Source organism: Gymnodraco acuticeps, unplaced genomic scaffold, assembly GCF_902827175.1.
Source record: "Gymnodraco acuticeps unplaced genomic scaffold, fGymAcu1.1, whole genome shotgun sequence".
Lineage (NCBI taxonomy): Eukaryota > Metazoa > Chordata > Actinopteri > Perciformes > Bathydraconidae > Gymnodraco > Gymnodraco acuticeps.
In genome coordinates, this window is record NW_022989768.1 from 5910633 (window position 1) to 5931487 (window position 20855).

The 20855-nt window shown below is 40.8% G+C and overlaps 1 protein-coding gene across 2 annotated transcripts; it reads right to left on the bottom strand.

The window, feature by feature from the left end:
* Nucleotides 1–370: 370 nt before the first annotated feature.
* Nucleotides 371–19816, bottom strand: alx4a (ALX homeobox 4a). 2 transcript variants are annotated; one of them, XM_034218488.1, is made up of 5 exons: nt 19685–19816; nt 19409–19600; nt 7921–8237; nt 4094–4222; nt 371–3866 (listed from the first exon to the last, which is right to left on the bottom strand). In XM_034218488.1, the coding sequence occupies exons 1-5, from the start codon at nt 19758–19760 to the stop codon at nt 3546–3548; spliced, it is 1035 nt and encodes a 344-aa protein (XP_034074379.1). In that variant the 5' UTR covers nt 19761–19816; the 3' UTR covers nt 371–3545. The 2 variants fall into 2 exon arrangements, with proteins under 2 accessions (XP_034074379.1, XP_034074372.1); XM_034218481.1 differs by having other exon boundaries at nt 19409–19816.
* Between the last annotated feature and the right edge of the window lie 1039 nt (nt 19817–20855).

Consider the following 20855-nt stretch of genomic DNA (forward strand, 5'->3'; position numbering starts at 1 on the left):
GCGCGATCTCCTTTCAGCACTCGTGTCTCTTCAAAGGGTTTGAAATGCATGAGGATTTCAGAATGACTAAAGGGTGACACACTATTTTGGCAGGGTGCTGCAATGCAATACTGTTTTTCTTAATAACAGGCAACTTATTCCCAGGTTGTGGCTTACCAGTGTCTTTAACTGATGACTTGAAAGGCTTTTCTTTATACCGAGAGAGACTTGAGCGATCTCTAAACACTGCAGAAGAGTTGTATTGGTGTGTTAACAGCTGGAGGAAACCACCATTACCTTCTGTCCTCTATAGTCTTTTTCTATTTTATCCTTGAAAAGCATGTTCTACATTTGATGACATTGCGTCACAAAGGTTGACTCTGAATAGGAGTGCAATAACTTATTGTACTTTAATCACACACAACACAAGCAGGAGTAAATTCATACACTTCAAAAGACAGCTTAAAGCCGCATGAACTTGAAAAAAATAACACATTTGAAACTCAGAAATACATATCGAAAGACTGTTTAAACACAACTCTGGAAGTACAATTTTACCACCAAATAAAAAAAGTGATACACTCAAATAGGCATTGAACTCTCACAAAAATAAAACATAACTAATTAGTAACCTTTCCAAGAGTCTTACAACACTTCAATTAATTTTGCATGCTCAAAAATGTACATGCACACAACAGCACGCATATTTTAAAAATATTTACTCCTATACTGATTGTCTGACTTCAGTAGTATTAGAAAATGACAAAAAGTGAACGATGACTTCATCACTCAGGGATTTAGTTATGCAGCATTCATGACGGAGAGAGGCTGTTTTGTATTCTTGCATTAACTGTCCCCGTGTGTGTGCAGGACCAGTAGGTTGAGGGTGTCTGAGGTTCATGGTGGAAGATGACATCATGGAAAATATTTCAGTCCAAAAACAATGCATTTCAATACACAGAAGAGAGTGAGTATGTATTGTGTAAACCTGAGCTACTGAAAGCTAGTATGTCTGTGCACTTCGCAGAGCAACAGTCTGCATTAAACCAGAAGACAGACGGGCCTGTCTGTCCTGACACACAATCCTGCAGTCCACAGCCTCCACATGGCTCAGTGTTAATTAAAAAGCCTTCCTGGGCTGGCCGTGCGGCTGTGCCTCGGACCCTGCGAGTCGGGGGCTGCAGCTTTGAGGCAGTGGACTGTTAGCAAAGGGAGAGAGCCAGAGCAGTGTGTATTGAGGAGGAGGGGGGGTCTTTGAAAGCAGAGCCATGACAGCTGAGGGGGAAGCATGTGTGAGCCATGTTTGTTTTGCATTTACCCCCTGAGCGCAGCTGTGTGCACTGTCCTTTTCCCAGAACACCGGAACACAGCAGACGCCCTCGCGGCTCGCCCTCCGTCCAACCCCACAGCTAGAGACAGGGGGCCCCCATGTCCACAATTGCAAGGAGACTCTCTCAGTTTAAGTCAGAGATATGTACTCTAAAGACAGGATTATGCATATGCCTTGGATTTGGGTCGGAGAGTAGAACTGGATGTAATTTGGAGGACTCTGGGGTGATCTGCTCTGATGACAGGTTAGAGCCTGAACCCCACTTCTCTTACATGCCCAGAAGGGCAGGGAATGTGGTTCAGTTTAGAGAATTAGCGATGGTTGCTCAGCCTGAAGGGGCACTACACAGTATCAGGTTTGCTTATAACCCTTTGTTCCGCCTAAATCAGGCCTTGCTAACAAAGGAAGAACAAGCATAACCTCATTGGCATACATCATCAGCTATTTCTGTCACCGTTACCAGGGGGAAAGCAAGGTCAACTATTTGAATATTTGCATGATATGGGTATGATGTGCGCTCAGAGCTCATCTCTGATTCGCCCCCTCTTTTCTCCCCACGGAGAACACAAACAAACAGACATATTGTTCTAAGCCTAGATAGAAGTAAACGGGGAATAATGGCTGTAACCAGGATTCCCTGACACGGTGACACGTTGGTGGTTTACTAAAAGAGATCCTGCTCAGATAAAGCGCCAAAAAATGGCACACTATCTCATGACTGTTTTCGTGTCTTCGGGAACTCTAAAATATGTTTTTGGTTAGCCCCAGCTGTCCGGCCCATGTTGCCTTTAAGAAGAGTGCTCACATCCCACTGAATTTCCCTACAGGGATCAATGAAGGTCAATTGTATATATCTTTATGCAGTCAGCCAGTATACCTACACCAGGATGCTACCTGATCCCCTTGAGTCTTACTGTTGTGTCACTAAAATGTAATACTGTCATCTTAAATCATTTAGCAGTATGTTGAACAAATACATGCTTTTTTGTGGAAAATGTGGATGTCATGGTGTCAGAAGGAGGACTTGTTTTGATTTGACAGATATAATGACAGAAAAAGGGAAATAAATACATTAACGCTTACGGCAGAGCTGTTTTATCAATATTTACCAGTGTGCCATGACAGTCAAACACAGACATCCTTTCAATGTTAAAAGTGTCAACACACTCTGTATCTCCACCAGTCTCCTCTGTTTCAAAGGTGGCTGCTGCTGGTTTCGCTGTTATTTCTGGCAGAATGACTGACTAGTAGGCACTTCTCTCCTCTAAACTCCTGAGACTAAATGCAAAGGGGTACAGTCATGTCCACTTGGAGTTTGTCTTCCTGAAACAGAGCGGCTCTGTTTGGAGGCTGGCGCTCCCAGGCTCTTCAGCCCTGAGAGCAGCAGGCCTGCTGTGCCCCTCTCCTGCTCCCACTCACCACTTCCTCCTCCATCCCTTCCTCTCCCTGCCATCAGCAGGCTCAGTCAGTGCGGCAGGTGGATCTCTCACCCTGATCACACTAAAACAAACCACATTTCATCTGTTTGACTTTTAAATGCTGGAGGGTGGAGGCCCTTGTAGCTTGTTTAGCAACAGAAATGTTTCCTTTGAATCTGAAAAGCCGTATGCTGTAACAGATGCTTGATATGAGCACTACCACAGCCTCAGTGTTACTGAAGTAATGTGCTTTTGCTGATAATAAAAAAGCCTTGTAATTACAGAAAACAACTATTTTATATTCTCAGTTTAGCTTCCAGAGATGCTTGCTGAACTTTTTGTCACAAAAAAAACGGTAACAATAGAAATCAAAAATAACACTCAACATTTAAATAATAAGATAAGAATAAAACAGCACCTGAACAGAGAACTACGCTGACACTGAAAGCCCTGTACACACTCTCCTGTATTTTAGCAAATAAGTGCATGGATTTGTTTGAAGTTGTTATTTCTAACATGTTCGGCATCTGATCATCTGAACTACATTGCCACTCCTGTTATACAGTAGAGCATCTCTCCACCAAGCTCACCTGCACAGCCATGGCCCCCCCCCCACTTATATTACCAAATCTCTTGATGTTCTCTCTAGGAGTAATCTCCACCCATCCAAGTACTAAAATAATTATTTCATTGCAACATTTATGAAGGTAGTCACTGTTGCCTTTTGAGTTTTTGATTATAGTGTCCCCTCACCCCATGCTGGGATTGAATAGACTCTTGAGGGTCCACTAGGTCACCCCATCCAGCAGGTATACACATCATGTGGCCCAGGATATGGCTGCACTGTGCTCTTTGGCCTTCATGCGCAGAGCGGCGATACTGGAGGACTTGCGGTCAGGGTCCATGTTCAGATCGTACGTGTTGATGCCTGAAGCCATGCCAGGATGCCCTCCAAACAGGCTGCCCATGTGACCCTGTCCCACATGACCTCCAGGACTCTGCATGCCCAGAAAATCAGACATCCCGCTGGCAGAGTGTGGGTGTGGGGTCATACAGGCGTTCACAGAGTCGCAGGGCACAACGCAGCCCGGCACGGGAGATGCTGCGCTGCTGCCACCGATCCAAGAGGGGTTCTGAATCTGAAATATGGATATGAACATTGTTAAAAAATTACATAACTAAACACACTATATTGGTTGTTCAGGCTATTCACTTTGTCTTGTGTTATACAAGTTTACTGCTCAAAATAAAAAAATAAATTATTGAATACAACAGAAATCAACTTAAAATGTTCAAAACTGCAGTACAATCCAATGTGAAAGTATGTGTGGGTAGATAAAAAGTGAAGTGTTTATTCTTTCTGTACCTGTGCATAGTTCTCAGGACGAGTCAGAAGAGGAAGCTCGTAAGCTGTTGAGAAATGTGTTCGGACCTGCTGCATCTGACCAAAACGCTCTCTTTTCCTCCACTTCGCCCTTCGGTTCTGAAACCACACCTGCAGAGAGAAAACGTCTGAATGTCACCTCACTTGCAGGTTTGTCAAAAAAAATGTATCTTGAAGAACAAGGCGTCTTTACTTTGCTCTAGAAAAAGATTCAGTCTTTGCGTTGGGTAAAAGCGAGTTTTGAATTCAAAGAAAGCAAGATGGATTGTCGTACCCGTAAAGCTATATGCTTCGACAGGAAGTTTCCCCTGAGTCTTAAGGAAATACTCTTCCATAGATAAACATCGACGTTTCTCTTAAACACGATACCATGCAGCACTGCAGGAAACTGAATGGTTGAAAATCAGAAAGGATTTCAGCACATCAAACTGTGAACTTATGCTGCTACATTTTGAGATGGAAATAAAGATGTTAGTCTGTTTAGGCTGAAAAAAGTGAAAGAAAAGAAAGGGGGGAAATAACCTTTATAAACATTGTGCTGCAACCTTCACTTTACTGAGGACCTCTAAACAAATGTAAACAGACCTAGTGCCTATCAACTTTGCTTATTTGTTGTCTGACAAGAGCAGGACTTTTTCTCATGACTCATGTTTCCTATCATCATATTTGACATCGAAAGCTGACGCTTTTGTTTATTGTAAGCATTATTGTGTTTAACTGACCATCAGACTGATCTAAATACTGATGGGCTTTAACCTGACATGCTTTTCTTCAAATGTCAAAATGTAAAGGTGTGTTATACAACTCTTACTCTTTCTGCTTTTTTCTTCCTTCCTGACCTTGCTGAGTTTTTGCAACAAATAACTCTCCCTGTGTGACTTCTTCCTTATAGGATTTCTCTTCTTCATATTATCCTCTCATCGCTGACAAATCTAATGAGGAAATATGGGAATTGAAAAGTGAGATGCGATAGTAACGGGTTTGTTTGCATTTTCAATTTTAATTTCCTGAGGCCGAAAGCTCCTGGCTTTGAGATGTTTCTGCTCCTAAATTAAAGAAGCACACAGACTAGAGGTCGTAATCCTTTCCTCTTTGATGATTTCATACTTCTTCCTTTACTCTCAGGGCCAAAAACCCAACACAAGATCACTGTGTTTCTCTAATAAATATTGATGTATGATAATTATACAATAAGATGCTTTTGTAAGGTATCTCTGCAGCTCTCATCTGCTCACTGTATGCTTAATGCCAAGTCTGCTGTGTATTAAACAGAGAGAACATATTTTTGTGTCGCACACACAGCGTTGTGACAGTAATTGGTAAAGACTATGACAGCTTAAGTAGCTGGTAGACCTTCAATGAGGCTTTATTTATGTTTCAGCCCCAGAGAGAGAGAGGGCAGAGAAATGCCAAACTGGCCCCAGCAGGAGAGCTGTATGGGGCTGAAAACACTTTGAAGTGAGAGAGCGGCTCAGAGGATTGATAACCCGCCTCTGCTGTCACTCATGTCAGCTTCCATACCAAAGTAAAAAGAACTCCAAGGCTGAGCCTGGCTTCGCTTTCCCAACACCCCCAAAGCACTAATACTATCATGGAAACACCTCTGACCGGTGTTGCTGTTCATTAAATCTAAGTTTGTTCTTTTTCCCCAGAACACTACCACATCATTTCTTATTTCCCATGTCAGTTGAAGGTGAGTGCAGGACACCAGTGGAGTGATGGAAAAAAGAGAAAAATAAACCTGTTAACAGTTTGAATAAGTATTCTTTGAGGAATTGTTTAACGTCTAATAATGTAAATATTTACCTATTAATTAAGAAAGTGAAACAAGGGTGTATTCTGATTATTTTCTAGTAAAATGACTGAAGTGATTAATTGATTATGGCAATATGACTCAATTTCTATTATGTTTACTGAGTGATCAATTAATCAAACCCATTAATTTGACAAATGGTTTTGGCAGCCGGACTTATACAAATAATGGATAGTTTATGTGGTGACTCCTTACCCTTCATAGTTTAGGAAACGTTTTGATGTATATATAAAGTGACAGACGTGATCATTCTAGTTTTAATGCCATTTTGTCCACTGTTAACTCTTTGTGCCTTGAATCTCATTTGGACACCTGTGTTTGCCGGTGGACTCCACATGTCAGATGCCATCTCAGCTCTCTATCTCTGGGCTAACCGAATGGAGAGTCTGAGAAATGTGATGTTGTTGAAACCCCGACCCCTGACCCCTGACCTTCCCGTGTATCTGTAGTGAATATGACTCTGATCTGATCTTACTTTTCTCCCTTTGAAACCCAAAGACTGAAAAAGCAAACAACTCCAGACCCTAACGTTCTTCCAGTGAACGTCCCTTGTTTTTTTGCGTGAGAACCTTCAGACAATGAGGTGTAATATTGCCGTCAAGTGCCTTAGCTATTTTTTTAATCATTTAAATAAAAATGCTTGTATATTTTAAAAGTTAAGGTTAACTTTTGAGCAGCAGTAAACGTTTTTTAACGTTTCCTTTACTCCAGACACAGAATTCATGATCTGTGAGTCTTTTTGCGTGTGAATGCCTTGAATATAGTACAGAGCCCTGTTCTCTGACTGACTAGGCATCTTGTGTCTTTTATCTTTTTTAACTTGAGTGTTTAAGAGGGCCGCTGGGAGAGCCAAGGGCTGTAAAGCTGCATCCATCTGAAGCAGGCAGGTCTGTGATAGTGTGAGCCTCAGAGCAGAGCGGCATACCTACAGAGCCTCAGGGTTGAGTTATAACCCTGCGGCTGCACAGACTTCCTGTGTTTCACTGCAAAGCTTTGCTGGTCACTGTTCCAGCTTGTCATGTAAAAGATTGCTTTCAATCGTGCTCTTATCTCATCCCCTAAATATTGAACTGGTATAGAACAAAAATGTAGTGAAAATATAAATCCCTTGCATGAGTTTAATCAAAAACGATCGTGCCTTAAAATTACCTACAAATATTTGATATGACTTGAAATATCAGTCGCTAACTCAAAGTTCACAGGAAGGGTTTCACACCTACCCGGGACACCACAGCAGGAACACATTCTTGTCTGAACGGGATGTTAATGAAAGAAAAACACAGCAAATCCAGGGGCTTTGGTAGTCTGTGGTGCACACGTACACATGCACACATAGACACACACATACACCACTCAGAAATGCTGGAGGTCTCGTTCTCTGTTCATCAATTTTTGAGGGCATTACAGCAGTCATGACCAGATTGTATGTAAATCAGGCCAGAAAGTCACTCAACGGTTTTCAAACTGAGAGGATGTACGCCTGATGCTCGACTAAGACTGGCTAAACTGAAGTCACAAATACAGAAAACCAAAACAGCTCAGGTACAAAGAAAAAGGCCATTGAGACGCTCGCATCCACATACAGCAGTCTCATCGTATGCTGATAAAAGTCTGCAAAGCTCTCCTAAAACTGCACATATGAGGCCCAGGCAGCTCCAACCTCAGCCCCATGGGCCCCCTGGCCTCTGTTAGCTCCCACTCCCCCACTCTCTCTCCCCTTGACTCCCACATTACCAGATATATATCTCTCATGTTGTTCTGAGAGTGACGTTATCTCGGCAGAACTGCAGATGTTGAAGGGTCCATGAGGATGTGTTCTTAAAACATCCCCTGTTGTGCTGTAACAAAGAGCTCTTCACTCATTGATATGACAGCATGTTTTTGCAAATTGTTTGTCTTTTAAATGATCCTCAGTCTTTTATACAATTCTGCTTGTTAGTTGATGTTTAGATTGCTTATAGCTATACATGTCATGTTGTTGAGTGTCCTGCTTTACCTGCACTCTGGCCTCAGTCAGGTCCGTCCTCAGTGCCAGCTGCTCCCGGGCGTAAACATCAGGATAGTGCGTCTTCTGGAAAACCTTCTCCAGCTCTTCCAGTTGGTAGCTTGTAAAGGTTGTGCGGTTTCGCCTTTTCTTGCCCTTGTTGCTTTCGGCCCCATCTCCTTTGTCCATAGGGCTTAACTCTGTGCCTGGAGGCCGATCGGAGGCCGGCTTCCCGCCCTGATCCTTCGGAGACAGGTAGCTGGTGTCCATTCCAGGAGGGTCTGAGTCCGGAGCCAAGTCAGAGTCTGTCAGGCCGGAACTGTCCTTACCTGCAATGACAGGAAGGTAAGGAACACTGTTAAAATATGTTTCTTTTTGATATTTTATCAGGATTGAAATGATGAGTCAAAACATGTACACAAAGATATGCATGCAATGCTTTATGTTATGCTGCTATTCTTTAAGATTTAGTCTGCAATGCAGCGTTACCTGATTTAAGCCATGTGTGGGGATTCTTAAAATTAATAAAACAATAAAAGTATGCAAGGAAAGCTTTTAATATTCCGACCTCAAAGATCCACAATTCCCTCCTTTTGGTGTAAAACATATTGAAACTGGCTTTTTTCAGTACTATCTGTCCATAAGCCAAAATGTGTGACTAAAAACCTTCTGGGAAATAGAGTTTTTAAAATAAAAATGCTGTGGATTCATCAAATGTGAAAACATGAGTGACATAAGCAGGGAAAAAGGATTTACACTGTGGGCCTTTTTCATCGTTCTGTAATTACTTTCCATATTGAATGCTTTTGACAGATTTAAAACATTTGCATCAAGCCCTTTATTCTACCCCCTGGTAATATTCTTGCCTCTGGCAGTATATTCAATACTTGTGATTTATTTGTAGGATCAGCATAGTAATTCATGGAGTCTGATGGGGTGGGACAAAGGAATCTCTCGCTCTTTGTGAGGAAATTCTGTGACAGTTGTGAAATCTGGCTCGCGATGCTGAGTGTGTGTCGATTTGTTTGTCTGTTTCTGCCTGTGTAATGGATGGCCTGGATCACTGGCTGCTTACAGTCTCCAGTTGTAGTTCGTAGATCATTCTGGGATGTGACGGGGAACTGACACCCGCGCCCATAATGCGAGAATTACAGAACATTGCATTTTTTTAACCACACGCACGCACACACACACACACACACACACACACACACACACACCACACACACACACACACACACACACACACACACACACATGCACACTTTCACTATGTCCTGCATTTGGTTAAGGTCTACTATGTGGCTGCAAAGTCACCTGGCAGCAAGACTGTTGCAATTAATTTGTCGGGGAGCATTTTCTAACCACGAAAGAAGAGACAGCTCTGTCTTTGTACTCTCTCTGTCTCTCTCTGACACAAACACACTTGCTTTCTTCACATCTGCGGATTAACTGTAAAACCTCAGGCAGCTCTCTGATCATAAATTTCCACAGCAGTGTCTCTGCCAGTGTTTTTGTAGAAGCTGGCAGCTCCTTTCGCCCTGCTGCTGCCCTTTACTGAACTAACCAGTTTATACTTTGGATTAATACATATTCAAATTGAAGAGGATGTGATGCTTGAAAGTCTTTATTTTCAGGCTGTAATGAGGCCCCCTCTCTCTCTGGCTCAGTCTGGTGGCAACTCACTGCCCTGCAGTTTTCTGTTCCTTTTACACCAACTGAGGTGAAGTTATTTTCAGGATCGAGGCGACTCTGCTCATCTGCTCGTCCAAACATTTGTCAGGTTAGAACCAAGAGGTGTGTGCGGTCATGTGAGCTCTGAGTGCACTTCTCAGCACTCAGTCAGCACAGAAGATCTCACAAATATACACACACACACACACAAAAACACACACCCAGTGATCTGCAACTCAGAGCCATGTTGGGTCATGTGTTGCGAGGTGAGGTGAATAGATATCGTGTGAAAGACTCTCCTCACAGACATATGCGCAAACGTTTATATTAAAGTGCATCTTTTTGTCAACACGATATTTCACGAGTTATAGTACCAAATAATGTTGATAAAGGTACAACTACAAATACATGTATGTGCATGTAACAAAAGGAGAGTGATAGAATTAACCAAATATAGCTTTTTTATTTTGCATTTTTTTGTTGTGTAGACCTGTTTGTGGTTGTGGGAGAGCTGAGCATGCAAAAGCCTATCGTTAAATACATTTGAGGAAATTATTTCATTTTGTCTTATTCTTGCAAAAAGAGAGCAAAACCTGAGTTACAGTCTGAATTCTATTTCAGCTCTGAGAACCGTGGCTCTTGTTTCTGAGTTGTTTGCAGATGTTACAGAAACGGACTCGAGCTGAAGATGTGTTTGTGTTAGACTGCTTGCAGGGGGTCTAACGGTCGCAACATTGCCTCGCTGTCCGTGACTAACACATCCTGTTAGGCTTGAAGCGATCAAATGTGTTTTATCCCAGCATAAATACTCTCTAGTTATTTCATCATATTTCCCTGGCTGGCACCCACGGTCCCCACAAGGCAAGAGCTGTCAGGCTGTTTGGAATCATGAGGCCTCGCTCTGATCAAAGACCATTGTTTACATCGCATGTCACTGATGTTTTTTTGGCAGGAGTGGGATATTGTGACAATCTCTAGCTTGTTATCCATACGATCTGCCGTAGCTGTGAGGATCACCATCAGTTCCTAAGGTGAACAGCAGTGGGCCCTCCTGTAGGGAACACCATATGTACGAAGAGCATAGGAGAGTCTTATTGTCAGGATATCATCTCTGTGGACAGAGTGACTATGAAAAACATACTCTGCGTTAAAACCTCTATCTCATTGTCCATGAGTACAAATAGCTTTTTCCTTTATTGGACAAAAGATAGTTTACACCTGCACTTCCGCATGTATTGTCTTTATGTGTCCCAAATAACACGACAAACCAACCAAATGAAATTTATTTTCAGATAAATATGCCAACAATACGTTTTGGAGCTGCAGCAGAAGGCCTTTTTTCTCTGCAGTGGACAACAATATGTTAAAATGATTGTGTTTTAGTGAAGAAAATGTAAGACAAATGTAAAAGTTGTGATATTGGGCTGTATAAATAAACTTTGATGATTAATTGTAGAAAGAGAGGAGAGTCTGCAGCTTTGTCTGCTGGGCACAGAGCATGTTCAGCAGAAAGTAAATTCACAGAAACACTTCAGAAAAACATATTTAAAAGTCAAATTAAGTGTATTTTAACATTGATTAACATGGTGAGGAACTTCCCATGTGAACATCAGCACCAAAATGACGTTTGTATGAGTCAGACAGCAGACAGCTATTAAGTCACAGTTGAAAATAAGGGGGCAACATCAAAGTGTAATTTAACTGGCTGTAAAGCGACAGGGCACCTTCACTGCATCTTTATTGACGGGGATGGCTGGGGTCAGCTCATGGTGTTAAGAGGAAACACAATAAATTACACTCCACACAGCGACTGGGAGAGATTAACAACATGTTGGTCTCACTCAAAAATAAATATCTGAAATAAAGGGAAGCCCGAACAGCGCAGAGAAAATAAATGGAAAAGGAAGTTTGTCTAGCTAAATGTTGAAAACACACGAAAGGACATGCATGAGCATAGTACTTGTTTGTACACGTTTCTGGGGTTTGTTTTACTGATTTATAATATGGATTGTGATTTAATATGAAGATTTCAACGAGGATAACTCTAAAGTCTTACTTGGCTGGCTGAGACACTGATACTCAATGCTGTGTGTGGACTGGGAAATCAAGACAAGGAGAGTATGAAGAAGAAAGGATATTTTATGAATCCCTTTGGGGGTTTATGATTCTAATCCAAAACATTTCAGAGGAAAATATTAGTTTTAACTAAATTCACCAGACGGATGCATTACGTTCCTAGTTAAACTTGCAAGACTGGTCAATTTTGATATATTAAACTGATAAACATGAGTTAAATATTGTAGAATTCATTTTTATTTTAACCTGCGATGACTGATTGTTTTAGCCTCTTGGGGCCACACATATTATACCTTTTTATAGTTGATATATTTGTTACGAACATTTTTGATTGTGTTAGCTCGAGTGGGTACCAATTTATGTTGTAGCATAAAGTATATACAGACACTTTTAAAACATGCAACATATAAACAGATCTTCAAACTATAAGACAACAGAGTGGCACCAGACTGAAAAAGGAAGTTCTACCTTAGATTTTAGGGGTGGGCCGTGCCACATGCCCCTGCAACCAGTTGCTTATTTACACATCCGGCAGTAACAGGGCAAACATTGTCATTGATGTGAAATTGTATCTTGGCCTTCTGAGGAATGAGAGTCCTGCCTTTTGGCTCTGTTTTTGGTCTCCACCAATTCCTGAGAGAAATTGTTTCCCCGACTCAGACTGCAAGGAATCTGGGTGTGACCCTAGATAACAACCTGTCCTTCACTGCAAACATCGCTGCTACAACCCGTTGTTGCAGATACACGCTTTACAACATCAGGAAGATACGTCCCCAGCTGACTCAGAAAGCGACTCAGGTTCTGGTCCAGGCTCTCGTCATCTCACGCCTAGACTACTGCAACTCCCTCCTGGCTGGTCTACCTGCATGTACCATCCGACCTCTGCAGCTCATCCAGAATGCAGCGGCTCGTCTGGTCTTCAACCTTCCTAAATTCTCCCACACCACTCCGCTCCTCCGCTCCCTTCACTGGCTTCCGGTAACTGCTAGAATCCACTTCAAGACACTGGTACTTGCTTACCATGCTGCGAATGGATCTGGCCCTTCCTACATCCAGGACATGGTTAAACCGTACACCCCAGCGCGTGCACTACGCTCTGCATCAGCCAAACGACTCGTTGCGCCCTCGCTGCGAGGGGGACCCAAGTTCCCATCGGCGAAAACACGTGGGTTTGCTGTCCTGGCTCCAAGATGGTGGAATGAGCTCCCCATTGACATCAGGACGGCAGATAGCTTGCACATCTTCCGGCGCAAACTGAAAACTCATCTCTTTCGACTCCACTTCGAGCGATAGAACTATTAACGAAGCACTTTTATACTAATAAAGGGCTGGCTTACCTAAAGCCAGTTGAGTAGCACTTGAAATGTTTGGCTCTATGAAACCTGATGTACTTATATGATTCTGTTTTCTTCAAGGTTGTGTCTTCCTGGTCGAATGTACTTATTGTAAGTCGCTTTGGATAAAAGCGTCAGCTAAATGCAATGTAATGTAATGTAAAATAACTGCTGCTAAATACCCCACTATCAGCAGATATTGGCCAACTGTGATTTTCTGCTACTTTATGCTAATCTGATAGAAAGCAACACTATGAGAGTGGAGACAGTGAAGCAAAGCAGTAACGTTTTGGACAGATACACAATGAGCTAAAAACTCACTATAAAGCTCTTTAAAGCCCAGGGGAGCCGCAGATTAAGATGATAATTCGCTGTAGGTTCATCACTACGATCACATTGTCACAGTGTTAACACATTCATACATTGTTATTATAAAAATAGCTGCTACAGCCGATTTAAGTGAAGGATAAAACTTCTTCCAGCTCCACTGAAGATGATGTCAAAGTTTCTGACCGCCTGTTATTGAAATCCAACCTTGTCACTTTTAGAAGTACAAATAACACGACTATGAATAGCTTGGCACTATACTTGTTGGTGTGGTGTCAGGTGCATTCATCAACACATTTTGGTACAATAAACACACACACACACACACACACACACCCACACACACACACACACACACACACACACACACACACACACACACACACACACACACACACACACACACACACACACACACACACACAGGTCTTAGAAGCCACTGCTGTGATTTGGAAACGGTCAATGTGACTCACAGACAGAACCTCGGCAAACATTACGTTTTCGTATTTTTTTTCAACAATACATTTTCTTTAGGTAGCCATTCACTTTGAAATTCAATTCCACTGACCGAGCAGAGCAATGATCCTCTCAGCAGGCTGTGAACAATTAATAGACTGTGAAAAAAAAGATCCATAAAGCCAAAGACTGATAAATCACCTCTCACGCACACTTTGTCTCCCCCGCTCTCTCCCCCTCGGACTCTCTCTCCCTCCTACCTTTCTCTCAGAGTTTGGAGCAAAACAGAATTTCCTTCATCATAAGTTTTTGTTCTCTGATCGAAACAGAACATTCCTTCTGAGTGTTTTTTTGCGTGCAAGGGCATAAAAGCAAAGTTACTTTGCTAAGAAACCAACAACTCAACAACATGCGCAATCACTTTTTCCTATACCAAAGCTCCAACTTCCAAAAAAAACTAAAGATGTCAATCCTAACAATGTGCCATTCAACAATTGAAGGTGTAACTGTCCAGTATTAAACTATTAAAATACGGAAAACAAACAATTAATTGTAAAGCACAACATATTGAAGTAAACTTTGTAGAGATTCCTGAGCATTTAAACTGTAAAAATATCATGGACTGTCAGTAATTATTATACAAAATAAAAAGCACTATAGCTGCTCCTGAAATAAATCGTTTTTTACTTAATTTAGCCTATGTGTGTTTGTAGTTAAAATATATGTTTAAAATCCTGTGGTCAAGCAAGTTACTTTTCAAAAGCCATCAGAGTTTCAAATACTTTACAACTTAGACATGATAAGATATTTGTGAAGCCCCATGACTGCACACAAGGAAGAAATACCTTAAAACCTTCAAAGTATTAACTTAAAAAAGGTTGTCCTTTACTGCTGAAAATGTACGAAAAGTGTTTGGCCTTACATGGACACCATATATAAATAAATGTGAAGTGAGGCGAAAAAAGTCACCTTATTGAACCGACATGCAACAGATTAAAAAAAAATCTCAGATATGCCGTCCTCCACGGTTGGTTCTGTTTCAGCGTTCAGTTTACATGAAGTGGTGACAAAGAGGAAGTCCTGGACTACGAGCCCTGCTGCTCTCACTCGGCCATGCAAACTGAGCCTAATGTGAACTGCACCGCCAAACTTTAAGCTAAATGGTAAAATGATCCTGAGTCCTTGTCACCTTCACTCATGTCATTGACTTGCTGAAGTGTGCCTCAGTTGTCTGGGCTGCATGGCTGGTTCCCATTACTCCCTGCTCCAACCAATCTACACAGACGGCCATTACGAGGGGCTGAAATGGTTGCTCTCGGTCAGTACGATTGCATCAAATTCTCGCTTTGCCCAGGAAATAAATTATGGTAAAAGCAAGAATAAACTGCAGCCTTGTATGTCTTTGAATTACACCAGCAGTGTGTTATGTGTGTCATTATCGTGCAAAGTCACAAGCTAAAAGGCATGATCCCCCCATAATTAGTCCTACAATTCAACACTTGAGCAACAACAAAGTAACATCCTTTCTCTTAATGGTGCAGTTAAATGTCTGCTATGTAAAACTGGACTCCAAATGTTTCAATGTGCTTGTCTTTGACACCAGAGAGTCTCAAAAAGGGGGTTTTAAATGGATTTTCTCTGCTGTGTGCGTGCAGGGAAACTTGCCCTGCTCTCCAAACAGATGAGGGCAGGAAAGCCGAGCTAAAGGTCAGCACCCGCAGACACTGAGGGAAGACACGGAAACATCAAAAGAGGAAGCGTGTTGTCTCTGGAGGATCACAAAGACTAAGGTGGCTGCTTTAAAGACTATGAAGTGACCGAGTAAATCATCCTTAGGGCCTTATTCGACAGTCAAGAAGTCCGGTTTGACTATCTATATGTTGATAAAGCAAATATGTCATTGTTTGGTGGCCAACATTACTTTTTTGACACCCAGAAACATTTCTTTAACTTAAGTATACTTTTGAAAGATTTACTTTAGAATGTCCATCATTCAATACTTATTATTACAGAGAAATATTGCATTTTTTTTACTTTTCTGCATTCATTTGATAGCTGTTACAAGTAACAAGTGAGCCTCCAGATCAATTTATTATAGATGTATATTTGTTTTTTAAATGGTGGTGCTCATAAAGATATAGTCTAACATGAAAATGCTGCAAATGAATAGGAATGTTTGCACTTAAACTCTCCACATTGATTTCTGATGCTTTAAGTACATTTTGCTGGTATATTTGTGTACTTTCACTTACATAACATTTTACATTCAAGACGTTTACTTTTGATACATATTTTTTATATTGATGTATTGTTAAATTAAACAGCCTGAACACTTCTTCCATCACTGTAGCAAATAGTTATATGGCGAACACTTTAAACACTATTTAAATCTTTAGACTTAAAATGTATTTCAATCTGATGCTGTCCAAAAAACTGCCTTGTAGCATTCATGCATCAACACATGATCAAAAATGTGGAGGGATGAATAAACCATGTGACTGTTTTGGTAGTGACTCTAAATGTTTATATGGCAGACAAATATGACTGTTTCTAATACGCAGTTACAGCTTCAGAGAGCAGTCATCACCTTCGAGTAAACAGATCAAGACAGAAATGATAAAACAAAGCCGTTTTTTTTGACAACTTGAATCTAGCCTGCCATATCTGTTAATTACAGGTTTGATTAAAGAAATGACTCAGGATGTAAAATATGCCAAATGCCAAATGAACACATCAGGAATCATTTACCAGTCTTTTCCTATGTTCAGCATATTTTACTTCTGCCTTCAATTTATGTCCAGTCAGAAGTCAATAAAAAGATGAGTTAACTAGAACCTTCAGTCTGGGATGATCATAAGGAAAACTGTCACGAGGGGCATATGGTAATTTTAAAAGACTATCTGTGCATAAGTTACATCTAAACAATTATGAGATAGGTGATGTAAAAATGATTATACAAATATAAAACGTTCCTGCAAGCATGTAGAGTCAAATGAGATTTACTAGTGCCAAGTGACTCAGCAGGGAAATAAAGGCAGACAGAGAAGTTTGACATCTGAGTTACGTTAATGCCAGAGCTCTTCTTCTCTATAAGCGCCGGGATGTTTTTTCCTGCCTTCCCTTCTGTAATTCCGGTCGTTATATTTACTTCTCCGTGTTGATTAAAGGAGAGTGCGAATATTGTAAGCAGATCTGACTAGAAAAAAAGAACAAAATAATCGATAAAGAAAAGTAAATTGCATTTAACTGACAACCTGCATTGATATATTTAAGTAAAAGCCCGATGGAAAAAAACACAATAAATGACATGTTATAATCTCGCCCCTTCGTGTTCGCTGCTGAAATGCAAACACGACCAACTCTCTCCGCGAATAGCGATGTTTTATTCAAAGAAATCCTAAAATAGTAGATATTAGAGAAGATTGGTGGATATTTAAAGATAATTCGTTAACTGTCTAACATGTGGACTAATAGGCAGTTTATCATTCGGCTAATAACTGTGATTTATTTAAAACATAATATAACATTTATACTTGGTGTTGATTTACCGGATCTATGTCAAGTTCAATAGGCAATAAAAACAGCCAATTAAAGACCGGAGCTTTAGAAAAGTTTGATCTCTGCAGCTGGAAAGGCTTTTTTCTGCAGGCGGATTTCCAGAAACTGTCAAAACATCCTTAAAGTTCTTCCAATAAACATTTTAGTGTAACTCTGATGGACAGGTGATTGGATTCAAATCAATGAAAAATGGGCAATGGGTTCATGCGTAAAACATGTACATATTTTACTAATACTAGTATTATTATTATTATTATTATTATTATTAATAAATGTCATTATTTATTTATGTTGTCATTATTATCATTATTTTTACTCGCTGTTTTTTTGCGTACAGGCCTACCATCAGTTCGTTTTTAAGTAGTTTTATCTAGGGATTAAACAGGGGTTCCGACATCACAATATTCCTCATCATGTCAGTAGCTATTTAGTTCTGACGATATCAATTATTTCCCGTAGGCCTATAGGTACAACAATATGTGGATTATTTTTAGATGAACCGGAACACATGTTAATACTCATTATATAGACTAAAAGAGTGAGAGATATATGGAAAATAAATCTTGGCCTTTGTGACTTTATTCAAGACCAGGTATTGTCATAATCTCACAACTATACACGTTTAGAGCATTTGTTTTCAAACAAGTAAAAAAAAGGTTTTCGTTCACGATGCATAAATCCGCTTTGAATTTTTTTGATAAACCGTCAGTTTGGATCTCATACCTAAATAAACCATAGCCATGATGATGAGATTTGTTCCCTTTTTTCTTAGCTCTTACACACAACATATTCAGTCATTTTTGGAGACCCGCTTCTCTTTGTTTGATTGTTATTCTCGTGATTATACCCCTGATTTTTTGAGGGCCAAAACTCAACACATTATGGATTTACAATAGAGTGGAGTCTACTTATTGTCTTAAATCATATTTTTTTTTAAATCGTCTTTACGCGCGTGTGTGTGTGTGTGTGTGTGAGTGTGTGTGTGTGTGTGTGTGTGTGTGTGTGTGTGTGTGTGTGTGGAGTGTGTGTGAGAGAGAGAGAGAGAGAGAGAGAGAGAGAGGAGAAGAGAGGAGAGAGAGAGAGAGAGAGAGAGAGAGAGAGAGAGAGAGAGAGAGAGAGAGAGAGAGAGAGAGAGAGAGTGCGTTAGGCAGGTAATCAGTTAAGGTTAAACCAGCTGAATTCAGTTTTCCACGATGACAAAATGAAGCTCCTTTACGCATGTAAAAGCTTAACACTACAGTTTTCATTATGGTTTTATGTGTGAATCCAGTTAGGGGGGAAATTGTATTATTTTAGGTAAACACTACTTCAAAGTGGCCGCTTGCCTAACGAGGGTCAAAGTTTTATTTACACCCTCATCATGCACCCATTACAGTAGCGTCTCCGAGCAATTAAATATAATTGGAGCCAATCAGGCAGAGCAAGTAAATGAACATATTATCAGTTTAAGGCTCACTATTTGTGCCATCTGAAAACCTGTTAATTCAATTGTGCGACTGAGCTCCAATATTAAGGATTGTAATGTAGATTATCACATTATATGCGCCCTAATTTAATTTTGATGGCCAAAGGGACAATTTGATAGTCGAGAAGATTATACCTCTTCTTAACTGCGTTACGCACATCTGCTGGTCATGACGTTACGAGTTTAGCTGTCCGGTGCACTGCTGCTCGAGAGGAAGGTTTGCAGCTGCATTTTACGCATCTTACAGGAGACAGGAAGAAGAAAACATGCATTTCTGGAAGCACCAAGCCATTTGAAATATATTTGTTTGTGTGATAATATCAATCAGAAGGTAAATATCGGACAGGTAGCCTACGACACATCGCAGTCCTGTCGGTTGCCATTAATTCATTCCAAACGTCCAAACCACTTCAGGCTATCTGTGGATTCTAGTGGAAACAAGTGGATCAACGATGAGCCATATAACGCTGATGAAAGGTTAGAGGTATTATCAGACACCAGACTGCCTCGAGAAAGCATCCTACGTTATAAAAACAACTTTCTGCTACATAATAAGTGACAAGGGGAAGTGGAAGTAACTCAGTCACATCTTATGTATTTTTGAACTCACCATAGCCGGAGATGAGCGCTCCGTTGTGTCCGCTGTCCTGGTGCAGTTTGTCCTCCTCGGGGGGTGTCTTGCAAGAAGACCTCTGCATGAAGAGGTGGTATTTGCTGAAAGTGCCTTGCCCAGCTGCGGCGGCATCCAATGACTGGCACTCCTGCTGGAAGGGGCTCCGGGACTTTTCTCCGTAAGCCTGACCTTTGTTGGGCAGGAAGGCAGTGGGGCTGTATTTGGTGTCAGAGGCTGGGAATGTCCTAAAGTGATCCGTCTGGAGATCCCTACCTTGCACTGCGGAGGGGATATAATATGAATCCATGGATGTCATATCGCTGTATGAAACGCAGGTCTCGGCGTTCATGCTTAAAAACACTGAAGGGAAGAAAAAGACCAAACTTCTCTCTCTCTCTCTCTCTCCCTCCCTCTCTCTCTCTCTCTTGGAAAGGGAAGCGCAGACACCCCCTCCTCTCCCTCTACCTCATACAGATGAACATACACACACACATACACACACACCGCAGCTGGGTTTGGTTATAAAACGATTCAGATCTTTTCCAGGAACCACTGTCGTTGACCAAACACTCCAAACTCCCCCTAAGATTTTAGCAGAGTTACACAAACTCCTCTTTCCTCAGAGGATGGGACCCAGATATCCTGGCTTCAAGACCTCTCCCAAGTGATTGTGCCGATGACATGAACGAGTTAGGTCACTTATTAGCTGCAGAAAAAGAAAAAAAGTTGGCAAAATAGGGGCGGGGGGCTTAACCCATGACATTAATGTCATTTGGATATGAATATAGCCCATGAGTGATGGCACTAGGATGGAGAGGGCACGATTTTACGCTTCATTTGCGATGGTTCATCAAGTGCAAATCACTCAGCCGATTGTGCATGGCTTCTGTATAAAACGGTGATTATGTTTGTTAAAGCTTTTTAATGTATTATTTGTATCACTTGAAAGGAATTCTACAGTAATTTGCATCCTAATTATCTATTCCATCAACATTAACATTTTGATCCATAAGCATTTAATTTTAAAGACTCAATGACTTCGTTTCACATTTCCAGTGATAGAACATACCATTTGTAATGATAAACCACAATAAAATTGGACTGAAATAGTATAAAGTAATGTTACTCTTACATTATGTGTATTTTAGTGCAGTCTTATTATTTTCCACAGATGCATTTTAAGTATTTGTTTTATTATCCATTTTCTATTAAGTTACAATCCATTTTCGAAAAAAATAACATAATTAACAGGCAGGCAACAAACCTGTCGTTAATTATAATGGCAGTAGGCCTATCTATTTAAAGGCCTTTCTAGTTTCGCCAATGTTACAGTACCTTCGATTACTAGAAATGTGCATAAATATACAGTATTTTATGATTAGATTAATTAGACATACCTTGACACAATTATCAAGGTATTGGCTGTCTGATTTTAACAAAACAA

What these genes read in the sequence shown, in the direction of transcription:
- alx4a (XM_034218481.1), bottom strand. Translation starts at nt 19,760, where the DNA reads ATGAACGCCGAGACCTGCGTTTCATACAGCGATATGACATCCATGGAT. An exon ending in AGCGCTCATCTCCGGCTATG is followed by an intron (nt 8,238 to 19,408) that starts GTGAGTTCAAAA and finishes CTGTCATTGCAG; the next exon opens with GTAAGGACAGTTCCGGCCTG. An exon ending in GTCCTGAGAACTATGCACAG is followed by an intron (nt 3,867 to 4,093) that starts GTACAGAAAGAA and finishes TCCATATTTCAG; the next exon opens with ATTCAGAACCCCTCTTGGAT.